This window comes from Ictalurus furcatus, chromosome 16 (assembly GCF_023375685.1).
Source record: "Ictalurus furcatus strain D&B chromosome 16, Billie_1.0, whole genome shotgun sequence".
Classification (NCBI taxonomy): Eukaryota; Metazoa; Chordata; class Actinopteri; order Siluriformes; family Ictaluridae; genus Ictalurus; species Ictalurus furcatus.
The window spans coordinates 23660697-23675199 of NC_071270.1; the positions used below are offsets into that span (position 1 = coordinate 23660697).

General features: G+C 41.7%; 1 protein-coding gene across 3 annotated transcripts in view; it reads right to left on the reverse strand.

Moving 5' to 3' along the window:
* Positions 1-14503, reverse strand: part of kcnn2 (potassium calcium-activated channel subfamily N member 2) — a 51268-nt gene that overhangs the window by 1552 nt on the left and 35213 nt on the right. The window contains exons 7-8 of one of the 3 annotated variants that reach the window (XM_053645294.1): positions 8524-8532; positions 1849-1918 (exon numbers count right to left, since the gene is read on the reverse strand). The exons of 1 other annotated variant lie outside the window; for it this stretch is intronic. In XM_053645294.1, coding sequence (XP_053501269.1) covers positions 1849-1918; positions 8524-8532 — 79 coding nt within the window. Of the gene's footprint in view, positions 1-1848; positions 1919-8523; positions 8533-13523; positions 13686-14503 lie in introns of those variants that run through there. One more of the 3 variants, XM_053645292.1, reaches the window with a different exon arrangement.

The following is a 14503-nucleotide window of genomic DNA, read 5'->3' on the forward strand; positions in this document are numbered from 1 at the left end:
GCCGGTCACCTAGATCTTTTCTGCTCATGCGTCACAGGGCAGCGTCACACGCTTGGAAGAAAGAGTGATCCGCCTTCTACCGCATACACGACCTCACAGATTCGCTAGCGTCGCTGTGATTGACAGGAGAGTGAGAGTATAGCCAGATAGCATGGCGAATTTTACTCTCCTGGCTCTTGGTCATGGATCGCCGGGATTCGAACTCTGAACGTTCTAGAGCCAAGATATTTTCACCCGAGATCACTTTCAGTCAGCTAACTGATCCCTTTAATTAGCTGTCTTCTCTTTCCAGCAGTATGAGTCAAACTACTATTTTGTGTAATTAAAACCTACTTAACGTGAGCCACATTATGCTGTGGATGCCATATCGAAGCACGTGATTGGCTGACTGGATTTAACGGTTGGCCCCAGTCAGGCCTGTCACTTGGCAAAACCAGGACATTTTTCAGCCCACTTTTCTGCAGCTTTAATGGAGTTTCAGTGAGAAACGCTCTGCTACACATCCTGCCTGCTCGTTCGATCACCTCGCACTGCAGTGGAGTCTGATCCGTCGATTACTCCTCGCCCATCAAATAATCACAGAGACGTGACGAAGCCTGATCTACGCATCCAAGATCTTTCTCTAGAGGCTCTCTAATCACTTCCAAATCCGACCAGGATGCAGATTTCGCTGCAGCTGGGATTCGCAACACTAGCGCAACCTCCATGCAACATTCGCCACATTCTTCTCATTTGTGGAAGGATGGAGACGGCGTTCAGTCAGAAGATTCCCTGAGGTCTTTAACGTCACGGACCATCAATCATGACAGCATAACCACTGCCTAAGAAAGCAAAGGACTCTCGCAGGGTTTTTTGTTACTTACCTTATACATTTAGTTGCATTCAGAGCATTTTTGGCTTTAAGAACTAAATTAAACTGCACCGATTACAAAAAGGAGGAGGAGGAGGAGGAGGAGGATGCTCGGCTCATCAGGGAGGCTTTTATTGCAGAAAGCTGACTAAAGGAGTCTGAAGTTGCGCAGCTGCCAGAGTTATTTTAAGCTTCATTATACAAGGCTTCTGCCGGTGGCAGCATCACCCGTCAGGATTAATGCTACGTCGCCCTCTGATGGAGAGAGGCAACCGTGGCAGCAAGAAAAAGATGGCGTGAACGAGTCTGAGTTCCGCCTCGCTGCCTCGCTCGCTCAATGTCACCCTCTTACATTTCTCCTGGACGCGTGGCACGAGAAAGGAGACGACAGGGTAACATTAGCTAATGACTCACACGGCATAGAGGCTGGACACGACTAACTGGGACGTGACCGATGGGGTCGACTGAATGTCAGAGCTCAGAGAGAATGAGGGAGAGCGCGAGAAGGAGGGGGTCTGTGTTTGAGCTGATTCATCAGCTCTCCGAGCGTCTGCTTTCCCAGTTTGCCGTGTGATTTCTGCCGAGTCAGGCGGGCAGCGTGCCTGCTACTCCGCGAGTTGTGTCACATCTTTTTGCTAAAAAACAACAACAAAAAAAACGAACAAAAAAAAAAAAACCCACTTCCTAGCTGTGTTAGAATCACGTATCGGACAACGGAGAGACAAAACAATGAAAAGGTACGCGACTGAACAAAACAAGAGAGAAAGGACGTAGAAACCTCCAACAAGACACTAAAACACTAAACACACCAAGAGCGAGACTCAAGACATAAAGAGCTGTTCATTTGACACCTGTAGACTCACACATCTTTCGTTATCAAGCTAAAAAGTCTCTACAGCATGCAGGAGAAACACCCACTCATAGATCATCTCACATCAACTGAATCATTGGAGAAAGGTGTGGCAGGAAGGGAAGGCGGGGTTTGTGGTCACTCTTACCTTTGCGAGGTCCACTAGAGAGTTCGCTTGGTCATTCAGCTTCCGTTGCTCCATTTTAACACTTCTTAATCTGAGCCCAATACAGGCAAGTGGTCAGTGATCAGGTTAAAAGAAAATTACTTTCACAGTCTTTAGGATGTCCACTGGCAAGGCATGTACATTAATCTGAAGGCAGAAGCAGTCCAGGGACATGCACAGGAGGAAATGGAAGGAAGATGCAAGGCTTGCAGGGAGGAAGGGGGCGGAGCATGGCGGCCTGAGAGCATGCAAGTGTCCAATTTTGAATCCACTGCAGCGGATCTTACCCATAAACCCTAATCTGGGAGGCGGCCTGGGGACTGTCCTGTAGTATTCGTGATCATGGTCAACGAGGGCAGGTGATAAGATGACCACCGAAAATAAATAAATAAATAAAAATACCTCCACCAACCGGTTTGTTTATTTTCACCCCCCACACACACCTTAAATGAAAAATCAATTCTGAATTAACAAGCAATCTCCAGAGGCGTAGAAGATTTATTTTAGAATGAAATTCTGAACGGATCTTTCGAGTCTAAACGTATTTCGTTGAGATGTTTGGTTTTCTAAATTACCCACAATGTAAGGTTTTAGTCCTTTAGTCTCCCCCCGCTTTAGTCCTTTAGTCTGCCAAGCTCTCTCACTTCCTCACCTGTACCTGCTGCTCTATCAGATCAGCTTCCGAAGCGTCAACTTTCACGCTAATCCTGCCATCGATGCACTCGTGCTAGTCATCTCGTAGAGCACACTTGTGTTGTACAGCTGCATTGCATTCTAAGACTTGGAGCCCAATGCTTGCACAAACGTCTCCACTACTTCCAAGTTTCATTTCTTACTAATATGATGGTGAACGGTGCTGAAAAATGGTGCGTGAGAAAGAAAAAAAAATTAAAAATCTCTTGCTGTTTTCATGACTAATTCACTTTGTCCCAAACCGCATCTCATTCACTACATAGGTCTGGTGTCCCCTTTAAATCTTTCAATCAGTATCTGTTCCTATTAGAGATATTAGTTTAGGTAATGCACCCTAACCACGTACGAAGACAGATACGAATAGGAGGTGCACTATTTGACTGTTTTCTAGAAAGGTGCTGTCACGGGATCAGGGTGACTGGGGTGCTCAGGGAAGCTTAAAGTAGGTTACAAGTTTATATTATGGGAACTAGAAGCAATGAAATTTATTTATTTTTTAAATAGTAAAAACTGTGTGGGCGAGATTTAAAACTCTGTAGTTGAGTGATGGAGAACTGTCAGAGTCAGAATTCACACACCATGCTGACAGTGCTGACATTTCTACCTCTGGGTCCCGCCCCCAGTGTTTACGGTTTAGGCCACGCCCACTTCGAAGTTAAACCTGAATACAGGTATAGATATGACTATTTGGAGCTCTAAACAGATTAGTTAGATTAACAGTTAGTGTTACACCTAATTCCGAACTACAGCTAAATTCAGCTCATGAATGCTCTAGATAGTGTTCGCCCATTAAATATTAAAACAGTGCACTTCATAGTAGAGGTCGACCGATCGGCACCGATAACTGATTGCTGGAGCTATCGGTTGTCGGCAAAAATCCACACTGATAGTTTTTCTCGGTTGCGTCCGTTGTGTGAGCGGCTGAGAAGAGTCATTATGCTGTACAAGAGTGGCCTCTAGAGGTGAAATAAAAAACCATCACTGACAAAATTTGTCGTGTTATTTGAAGTGTTTTTTGATTCATTTTGGATGTCTCTACTGTTCTTTGTTATTTGGAGTGTTACGTTTTGGTTTGGATGAATATCTTTTAGTTCCTTTTATATTTATTAAGAGTTAATATATATTATTATTTATATATTTATTTAATAATAAAAAAAAAAAGTACAGTACATTTTCATGGTGCAGTCAGTATTGTTTATTTTTGTAACAAAGTTCAGCAATATTTTACTTTGAGTGCTATGTTGATTAATCTGTTATGGGCAGGCATTGCCTGACTTAGTTTTCCGTAATTGTTTTTTTCGGTATCGGTAAAATCGGTCGACCCATAGTGAATGCCGTGTAGTTTTGGTCCAAGCCCTAGAACACAGATTCTGCCTTCACAGTGATCACACTGCAGGTGTAGGATTATCCGAGGCAAAAACTGAGACATCTGATCAATACGACCCTTGAATCTGGCACCAAAAAAAAAAAACAAATAAAAAACCCCCAAAAAACAATGAATTAATTTCTACAAAACCTTTTAGGTAGCTTATACGTAGCTTGTTTTTTTTTTTTCTTTGCTAAACCAACCCACTCAACCTGATCTATACAGCTTCCATTAATTATTCAAATCTTCCATTTAATTACACTTCCTCTGAGCTCCTTATCATAACTAAAGCAAGTGCAGTCCCCTTTCATCCTCAAGGGCATGGAAAGCAGAAAAGCGAGCAGGGGGCTGTAATGCACTTTGAGTTATGTGCTAGCGTTTGCCAGGCACTTGGCTGCTTAAGTGGCCTTTACACCACTTTGGGGGGGTGGGGGGGGAGGGCTGTTGAAGGGCTGGAACACATCTACACATTTTGTGTTTTTGTTTTGAAGGCGAGTTCGGGGATTGATTTTTGAGAAGAGATTTGCTCCAAATGTTCTAATTAGTGTGTGTGTGTGAATTTGATGACACAGATCAGAGAGAGCTTGGGGGAAATAGAGGGTGGACTGGCCCAGATGGAGCAATTTCAGAGAGATTGGTTTGCAGAAACCCTGAGCTGTAATTACGGGAAGTGCCAGTAGTGGTCGCCAACATCACCACACTGCAACAACAAAAAAAAAAAAACAGGACAATTGTGGAAGCTTCTTGGACAGGGGAGACTAATCGGGTTTCCTGATCTAATGTGCCATAAAATTGGGCTGTCACCTTCTACTCCAACACCAGACATTTGAATTAGAATAAGAGAAAATTTCCAATTTACAGTAAATGTCTTGGTACTTGAGTGATGCAAATAATAGTTATAGCTTGTAGTAAAACAACAGCAAATTGCACCATGGGAAAAAAGATGATTCTGGTCATCCAACATGGCTGTCGCTATAGAGTTTTATTCTATTAATTTTGATCGAGTACAGTCTAACTCTAATTCTGTGTCCTAAACCACATCGGCAAGTCTGAGTGACATCACGTTAGCTACATTAGCCTCGCTGCTCTAGAGCAAAACGAAACAAGCAAATTTTGGACGGCAAACATCTCAGAGGTTTGCTTATGATTGACTATATTTGTCATAAGTTGTGTACGTTTGATTTTTTTTCTTGTCTTCTTAACATCCCTTTAATCCTGTTTATTATTATTATTATTATTAATAATAATAATAATAATACTTTAGATTTATATAGTGCTTTACACTGTATGGGGGGTGGGATCCCTTCACCCACCACCAGTGTGTAGCATCCACCTGGATGATGCGACGGCAGCCATAGCGTGCCAGAACGCCCACCACACACCAGCTATTAGTGGAGAGGAGAAGGTGATGTAGCCAATTCAGGGATGGAGATTATTAGGGGGACATGATAGATAAGGGCCAATGGGGGAATTTTGCCAGGACACCAGTGTTATACCCCTACTCTTTACGAGAAGTGTCCTGGGATTTTTAATGACCACAGAGAGTCAGGATCTCGGTTTAACGTCTCATCCGAAAGACGGGAGAGACGAGAGTGGTGGCCATTTTGAACTTCGCGTGTCTGTGAGAAGAACAGCTCTCCCGAGTCATTTCAAACCTGAATCAGAGAGAAAGGGCTCTCATAAACCATTAGGTATGTTCTGGAGTTACTGACCACCTACAAGGTTTACGTCCGGATTTAATAGGTGTTGGAGTTCAAGCGCCATTAATTTTGTGGTCTTATAGCATAAAACATTACTACATAGCGGTTCAGTAAATGGAAACGGTTAAATCAGGGGACAGCAATGCAGTGAGGATGCGCTCAAATGTGCTGCGTTCAAGTTTATTCGAGTTTATCCTGGTATCTAATTTACAGAGCTGCTCGAGTGAGCCGGTTCCTGCTGGCTGAGAGAGAAAGCTGCTCGTTTTGGCTCAAAAGCGGAATGATGTGGATTTAGGAAAGGGATGAGGACATGCAAGGGTATCTCTCAGGCAAATTCTGACCTTCAAATGCACGCGCACACACACGCACACACACGCACACACACGAACACACACGAACACACACGAACACACACGAACACACACGAACACACACGCAAACATTCTGAGTCACAGAGCCTCCAGTCCTCATTCCCTTCATCTGCAAGACTGGCCATAAACGTTACGCAGCCCTTCAATACGACATACAGTCCACAGCACTTCCTGTCCACACAGGAAGTTATGAAATTCCACAAGTCCAGGTCAGTATGGTGCCCTTCTCTTGGCTCTCGGGACACTCCGGGCCACCGAAGAGGAAAGTATGGAAGGAAAGTTAAAGGCAGATGGAGCTCCAGGTGCACACCTGGTTCCATGAGCCCAAAGATGAACCACTATAGTTTATTTTATTTTTTATTTATGTATAATAAGGTTGCTAAATGCGTGTAATTAGACAGGAGAGAAAGTGCAGAGCTTTATAGCAGTCAACCTTTGGTTCATGGAAGCAAACCCGAGTTTTAATCAGCAGCTACCTGATTAAAGGATTCAGATCATCACACTCATGCAGCAATGGTAGGAAAAACACCCTCCGTCATTCATAATTGAAATTCATTTGGAATAAGGTGCAAAAAAAAAAAGAAAAAAAAAAAAGGGGTCAATAGTGTGATCTGTGGAGTGTGTTGGTCTGGGAGGTGTTAACTGAATGGTTCGGTGGAAATCTAATCTACACAATCTAATTTTCTTCTTTAGTGCTGCACTCGAGTGTAATGGAAGTTTATCTCACCTAAGATCTTTTCAGTAAATACATATCAGATTTTGTATTTTTTTTTTTTAAATGGCATTCTTTAAGCGACATAAGCTCATTTTCAAATAAATGATGTGCGAAATAGCAGAGAGGAGTTGTATTCACAAATCGCAGTTTGAAGTATAAATCTATATTATCATCCGCATCAACTGAAGCTTTTTAGTAAGCTTTTGAGTTTGTTAGTGAGCACAGAGACGTGTAGAAAAAAAAAATGTGAAAAAGTCATTCGCTGCAGTGTGTACACTTCTAAAGTGAACTTTTTAACGAAGGAAAAAAAACCCCCAGAGTTCCTATTCAAAATGTCAAACTAAAGTGAAAATATCTTCAATATAATCGAATGTATCTAGTATTTCCTATTATATGATTACAGTAAACCTGATCTATGATTATTAAACCTAGATTAAAATAAATAAATAAATAAATAAATAAATAATAATTTAAAGCATGAAATAGTCTTGTTATATTGGCAAATCAAACTATTTCTAATTTTGAAGCATTTACTTCTAGAAAGAAGCAAAAATGATCTGCTAATAGAGTTAAGTAAATAAGAAGCTGAGTAATATTATATTTGATTTACATAATCTCATAATAAGACATATTAGATCAATTTGCCGGTATTCAAGATATTTTCACTCGCTAAGATCGTTTTTTTGCAGTGCAGACCACAAAAAAAAAAAAAAAAAAAAAAACCAGACATATATTTAGAGGTCAAATCAAAGATGATCACTGACCAAAAAAAAAAAAAAAAAAAAAAAAAAAAAGACCCCACTAACCTCATTTTCTCCCTAATTTGGTCGATCGGGTACTTCCTACCCACTAGCCAACTCTCCCTTCCTTAATCACAGTTATGACAGCTACAAATCAGGGATTGTGAAAGCTAACACATGCTTCATCTGAGACATGAAAAGCTTGAAAAGCTGGACATGCTACATTACAGGGTCGTTAAACAGTCAAAAAGAGAGAAAAAAAAAAGCGCTATCTATCCTCTTCCGCATACACGAGCCAGTATTGGAAACAACCACGATTGGCTAGCGTGGCTGTGATCGACAGGGGAAAGTAATGCAATCCCTCCCATCCAGAGACACAATTTTGCTCACTTGGACTCAGATGGCTGTGGCCTTGAAGGGATTTGAGCGCTTTTATGTTACTCAGGATCCCATTTTGTAGACCGATTCACTAAGCCAGGTCCTAGCTGGCAAAATAACTGACGTTCTAGGGTGTCTCCAGTCAATTGATGCTTATTGGATTCGCCTTTAAACTGCAAGAAGTGGCAACTAGAGGGCTTGTTAGCTGGCAGATATTTACAATAAAAGAAAAAAAAAGGGTTTTGGGTGAGATAGACTTCCATTACTTCAGCCATAGAGTATTACTGTTGAGGCTCAAGTGCAAAACTGAGGAAGCAAACATATCGTGGCTGTTTAATTTGATTACATGTGTATATAAATTGTATACATTTATAACCAAAGGTTTAAGAAACGTGTGTTTGCATGGGCAGTCCTGTGAACGTGAATGTGTCAGCTATGGAGGGAAAATAAATAAACAAATTAATAAATAAATAAAAAAGCGTTAATATTGAAATATAGGAATGGCGCAGTAGAAAGCGGACCCGAGGTGTCCGTTACGGAAACAGTAATAATGAAGAAGAAACAAATCCAGAATGAATTTCACTTATCAAATGAGGGAGTGCCATTTCGGTGTGTTCAGACTGTCGGGGTAGAAAGACGAGCTTTCAGACGCATGCACATGGCAGGTGTTTATCTGGAGGCACGAGGCACTTACTTTCGCGCTCTATTGGGTTGGGTTGAGACACACAGGAAAGGAGGGAAAACAAAACAGACAAATGAATCATCACATCGTTCAGTCATTCATTCAATTCATTTCACAAACACACACACACACACACACATACACACACACTCTTACACATACTTATAGAGTATACTACATTAATATTAACTGCTCTTTGGCATTAGATGTAGTGTTCATCCTGGCTGCCAATTTGGCACAGCGTACTTTGTCCCAGCATCGGCCAATACCATTAAAACTACAACTCTGTTTTGAGTCATCGGCTGATATAAAAACGGTGAGTGTTTCTGGATGACCTTCGCTAACAGAGCAGGAGCAGTTGTGTTTTGCTGGATAAATGAGACACGCGCATCCTGGAGCTTTCTCTAATGTTCCTCTGAGGCTTCGAGACACAGCAGGTGGTGCATGGACTGCTGCACACACAGGCATCAGTTACAGCACACACACAAACACACCCCACACACACACACACTTTAACAGCAGTGGAGTAGCAGAATCACACACACACACATACACACACACACACACGGCTTTACAGTGTCACTGTGCAATATTAATGGCCCAGTGGAATTTTGAGGTTTCAGAGTGATACTCGACATCCTCTTGTCTTTGACTCCTTCATTCATTCTCCTTTCACGTTGTTGTTTTTTTTTCTGCTCTGGCAACATGCAAACACTGTGACGGGTAACCTTCATCCCTGGAACGTCATCGTCCTTGCATCCTGCTGTCATCATCAGCGCCGCCCCTCCCTGCCTTGATCCGAGATCAACTACTGTCTGAAGAATCACTAATCTGTGGTCAGCTGCTATAAAAAGGTCCATCTGAGGACTTACTGATTTTGGATCTGGGCTCTCTGGGATGATCCGTGTACTTTTTGGCCGTTCTATTTTGACGCCAGGAAATGGTTATTCGGTTTGAAATCGTCAGGAAACGAAAACAGAAAAAGGGCTGTAAATCATTAGGTCAAGGCCAGCCAATACACCTATGACGCTTGCTTTTAATTAGCTTTAGGTATGGCTTTGGAATCATATTATAGACGTGGCAAAACCGACGTGCCGAACATGGCTAAAATCAGCTCTTTGATGCACAATTCAAAATTTTTTAAAAATGACCAGAAAAGCTGAGCACACACTGATCTGTCATTGGGTCAGTTTAGAACTCACTAATCTCAGGTCAGGTGTTAGAAACAGTCTCAGAGAAACTACTGAACTGAGATCAGCTGATGTGCACTCCATTTTAGGAGTCACTGCTCTCAGGTCAGCCACAATACACACACTTGGAGAATTTACTGATCTGAGATCAGCTACTGTACTGAGATGAGCTGGTCACTGAGGTCAGGTAATGTAGACTCACACTTACTTACTAATCTGAGATCAGCTGCCTGTATACTGTTCTGAGGTCTCACAGATTAGCTGATGTTTGTGCCCATCCGAAGACTCACTGAACTGGGATCAGCTAAAGAACAGTCTGTGTAAAGACTCACTGACCTGAGATCAGCTGTTATACACTTATTTTGAGGATTCACTGATTTGAGGTCAGCTGTTTTTTCCCTCACTTTTCATGACATGCTAATACGAGATCAGCTTCTGCATTCAAGTCTGTGCATTTGAGTATTTACTGATCTGACGTCAGCTAATTATTATACACTCTCTGATCCTGATTCTATACTGTCCTCGTGCAGACTCACCTGACCTGAGATCAGCTGCTGTGCTGAGTTCATCTGCGTCAAGCTTCACTGTAGGACTCCTAATCTGAGTTGTATTAACTAACATATGCTCCTCTAAGGACTCACTGATCTGAGATCAGCTGCTTCACTCCATTTTAAGACTCATTAGCATTCCACAGCTGTTCTGTGCATTTGAGAACTCACTGATAAAGTACACTTGCTTTACTTCCCTGGCAGTGCCTGGTACTTGCTCAGCCTGAGGACTCACTGTTCTCAGATCAGCTGCTTTACACATCATTTTAAAACGTACTGATCTGAGATCGGCCCATTTAGACACCTTCTAAGGATTGTGATCAGCTGCTGCATTCTCAATTTGAGAACTCACTGATCTGAGATCAGCTGCTTCAACGGTCCATTTTACGACATACTGCTATGAGATCAGCTTTTGCATTCAAATCAACAGCTGTGCATTTGAGGATTTGTTGATCTGAGGCCAGCTAATATACACCCCTCCCTAATGGCTCATTGCTTCTGTAGTGTCCTAATGAGACTCACTGATCTGAGATCAGCTGCTTTATGCTTCATTTTAGGACACACTGATCCAAGGTCAGCTAATCTACCCTCCATCTAAAGTCTCAATGAAAAAGGTCTATCGGTTTTTCTGTGAGTCGGTCCCTCTAGTGCACTACTGACTGTTATACGTATTTTCACCCTGATTATCCCATGCACCCAGTTCTATGCTATGCTATTCGACATCATCTTATCGCTCTCCATTGTCTGTATGAGGCAATTTGGGGCGGGAAGGACAGAAACCAATCAGAATCAATGTATTGATTCTGTGATGTGATGCAGTGAACGCTGGTAAGGACCAAGTTGAACAGATTATCAGATGCCGCACTCGTAACCTTTATCTATGGGTATGGAACCACGCCAACTGTCTTAAAGAAACAGTTCCGTTAAATCTGGCCCAGTGTTACAGAATTAAAAGAAGGAGACACATTCATAATTCATGTTTCTGACCTGTTTTTTTTTTTTTTGAGTACTGAACTTTTAGCATTTACATAAACAGAACTGCTGAAACAGGGCTTGTAACTTCAAAGCCATTTCAGAACCAAATGCCAAGTGTATCTGTAAAAACATACACTGCTAAACATATTAAAAGACTTGCGTAAAAAAACCCGACACACCAGAATATAAAACCTCTAATCAAAACACATTTAAGCAAATAACAGCCCCAAACAATAACGTATAGCAGTGTTCTGCAATTTTGTCCCTGTTCCAGTGTAGATTTTAGTGTTTCCCTGCGCTGACACACACATTTTAACCTCCTGAAGGGCTTGTTAATGAGCCGATGAGTTGAGTCAGCTGTGTTAGAGCAGGGAAAACACCGGATTGTGCAGTGAAGGAAGACTCCGAGACCGGCACTGCAGCTCAAATCCCACACTCTAAATGACATCGCTCCAGGACGATTAGAGTAACAGGAAAAAAATAAAGACCATTTATCATTACAATTGAGTTTTTAAATAATCTCTGGATACATCCAAAACTAGGCGAATAAATACAGCACCTAGTTTTCCTTGTAAATTTACAAAAGATAACTATCCTAAGCTACACTAAAATGATTAAAGCAGAAGGTATTTTCTCATTTTCTCAGAAACGGAGGGAGAAAAAAAACCAAACAGACATTTGGCACTATTCGTACAGGATTTGCTTTACACAAAAGGACCTGGGGTAATTCCATCCTTTGCAGGAGCTCCTCTGTGATTGTATTTCCATCCTGACCAAATTACCTACTTATTTTTTGGCCAACTCTGTACTGTAGTGCCGTGATATAAGTTTTCTCCCAATTTTGCACGCAGATGCTGCCTCCAGCATTGGAAAATAAAATGTTTTTTGTTTTTGTTACTTACTGTATTTAGTTGCCTAGCATACGTATCAGAAATTTGAAAAGCATGACACCACAGGCTGATTTAATTGACTATTATAGTGACAGATACAGGTATAAAGCCATTTTATACGCACATATGCCACAATATCAGGTAAATTTTAGGGTTTTTTTTTGTTTTAAGAAATAAATGAATGAGTGGAGGGGGGCACAGTGGCTTAGTGGTTAGCATGTTTGCCTTGCACCTCTGGGACTGGGGGTTCAATTCCCACCTCCACCCAGTGTGTGCAGAGCTTACATGCTCTCACCGTGTTTCGGGGGCTTCCTCCGGGTACTCCAGTTTCCTCCCCTCAGTACAAACACATGCATTATAGGCTGATAGGCATCCATAGTGTGTGTGTGTGTGTGTGTGTGTGTGTGTGTGTGTGTGTGTGTGTGTGTGTGTGCGATTGGCACCCCATCCATCCCTAGTCCCCAGGCTCCCCGCAACCCTGTGTAGGATAAGCGCTACAGGAAACGGATGGATGTGTGGCTATATTGCTGTCAGTTCTTTAATCATACAATGTTCGATTCTGCCAAATAAATTCAACTAATTGTAAATGATCCTGTAATGTTCTCTGTATTTAAACCACTAATACATAGTGAAAGAACACGAACATCTACGATGTCTTTGTATGCTGGTGAAGACGTAACTTCGACAGAACTAAGGGGCTCAAACATGTTCCAGCATGCCTCTGTGCACAAACTGAGAACCATGAAGACATGCTTTGCCAAGGTTGGTGTGGAAGAACCTTGATTCCAACTGCACTCAACACCTCTGGGATGAATTGAAATAACAGTTGCGCAACCAGGCCTTCGCAAACGTTATCAGTGTCTGATCACTTGCGCTCTTGTAGCTGCTCCAAAATCTAGTGGAAAGCCTTCCCTGAAGAGTGGAGGCTGTTACAGCAGTAAAAGGGGAATCAATATGGTTGCGGAATGGGACGTTCAATACTCAAGTGTCCACATATTTTTGGCTATATAGTGTATAAAACAACATACGACCATGAAGTAAAACATCCTGGTTCATAGGAAAAATAGCCCGTAGAAACGTGCTCATCCTGCGTCAAACAGAGAATCTAATCCTGTCCAAATAGAGCTGGAAATGATTTAAATGAATCATGGGGTAGCACCTGTATATAACAGCATTACTCCAGTCACTATTCAGAACTAATGGCACATCAAAAGGGCTATACTTGTTTATGGTTGAGAAAATGATTATAACTATATTATAGAGTGCTGCACGGATGACGTATTTTTGTAGGCCAACCCGGAAGTTAGCATCACCGTGGTTCCCTCGACAAAAAGCCAATAGGATTTTTCCATGACTTTTTTTGGATTTTATTGCAGAAAATAAGCTCCGTGTCCAACCATCACGTTAATGATTCTTAAGGCTCTGGGTTACTGATCAGAAGGTCGGGGGTTCAAGCCCCAGCACTGCCAAACTGCCACTGTTGCTCCCTTGAGCAAGGCCCTTAACCCTCTCTGCTCCAGGGGCGCTCTATCATGGCTGACTCTGCACCCTGACTCCAGCTTCCTGACATTCTGGGGTATGCAAAGAAAAAAATTTCACTCTGCTATAATGTATACGTGATCAGTAACGACTTATTATTATAAACTTTTATGAATTTTGACGCCTAAATACTATCGGCAGAAGTAAAAAGCTAAAGTGAGGCTCTAAACGAACTACACCGCGGTCGCATGACTTCAACGTCACCACCGCTACGTTTCCGACAACTCTTTCAAACTTTATTTAAAAAACATCACGATCGGAAAATGCTCTAAACTGATAAATCTACAAGTTGGAAAGTTTGAGTTGGAATCGTTGGCAAGAATGCGAGTATAAACACAACGAGGCTGTAGTAGATGAGTTCTCCTGTTCGGCGTGATGACGCTTAATGTCCCCAACAACGTCTGTAGTCCCATTTAGCCACTTGTTAGCAACCTCCTTTTTCAAGACACTTAAAAGCTTGACAAAATCATGAGTGGGGTATTACTGATGTGTTTTATAGAGTAGAATAAAACGTGAAGATATCACGGACCTTATTTCAGGCTTTTTACCAAAAACCCATTGACTTCGGGACGATGGAACCGGAAGCGCTAAAATGCTAACTCATTTACGGGTTTTAGGACTCATTCCTGCACCACTCTATATGTAATATATATTATAATACTGTGTAGCTTCTTCTTAACTCAGCCTCAGTTCTTAGCTCATGTTCTTAATATTTGTTATTTTTCTGAATGGATTTTTTGTAGACATGATGTAACCAAGGTTGAGCTTTTACTGTATTGCATTTTTTTTTTGTTTTTTTGTTTTTTTTACACAAATCTTATGCTTTGTCATTTTATGTCACAATATATCT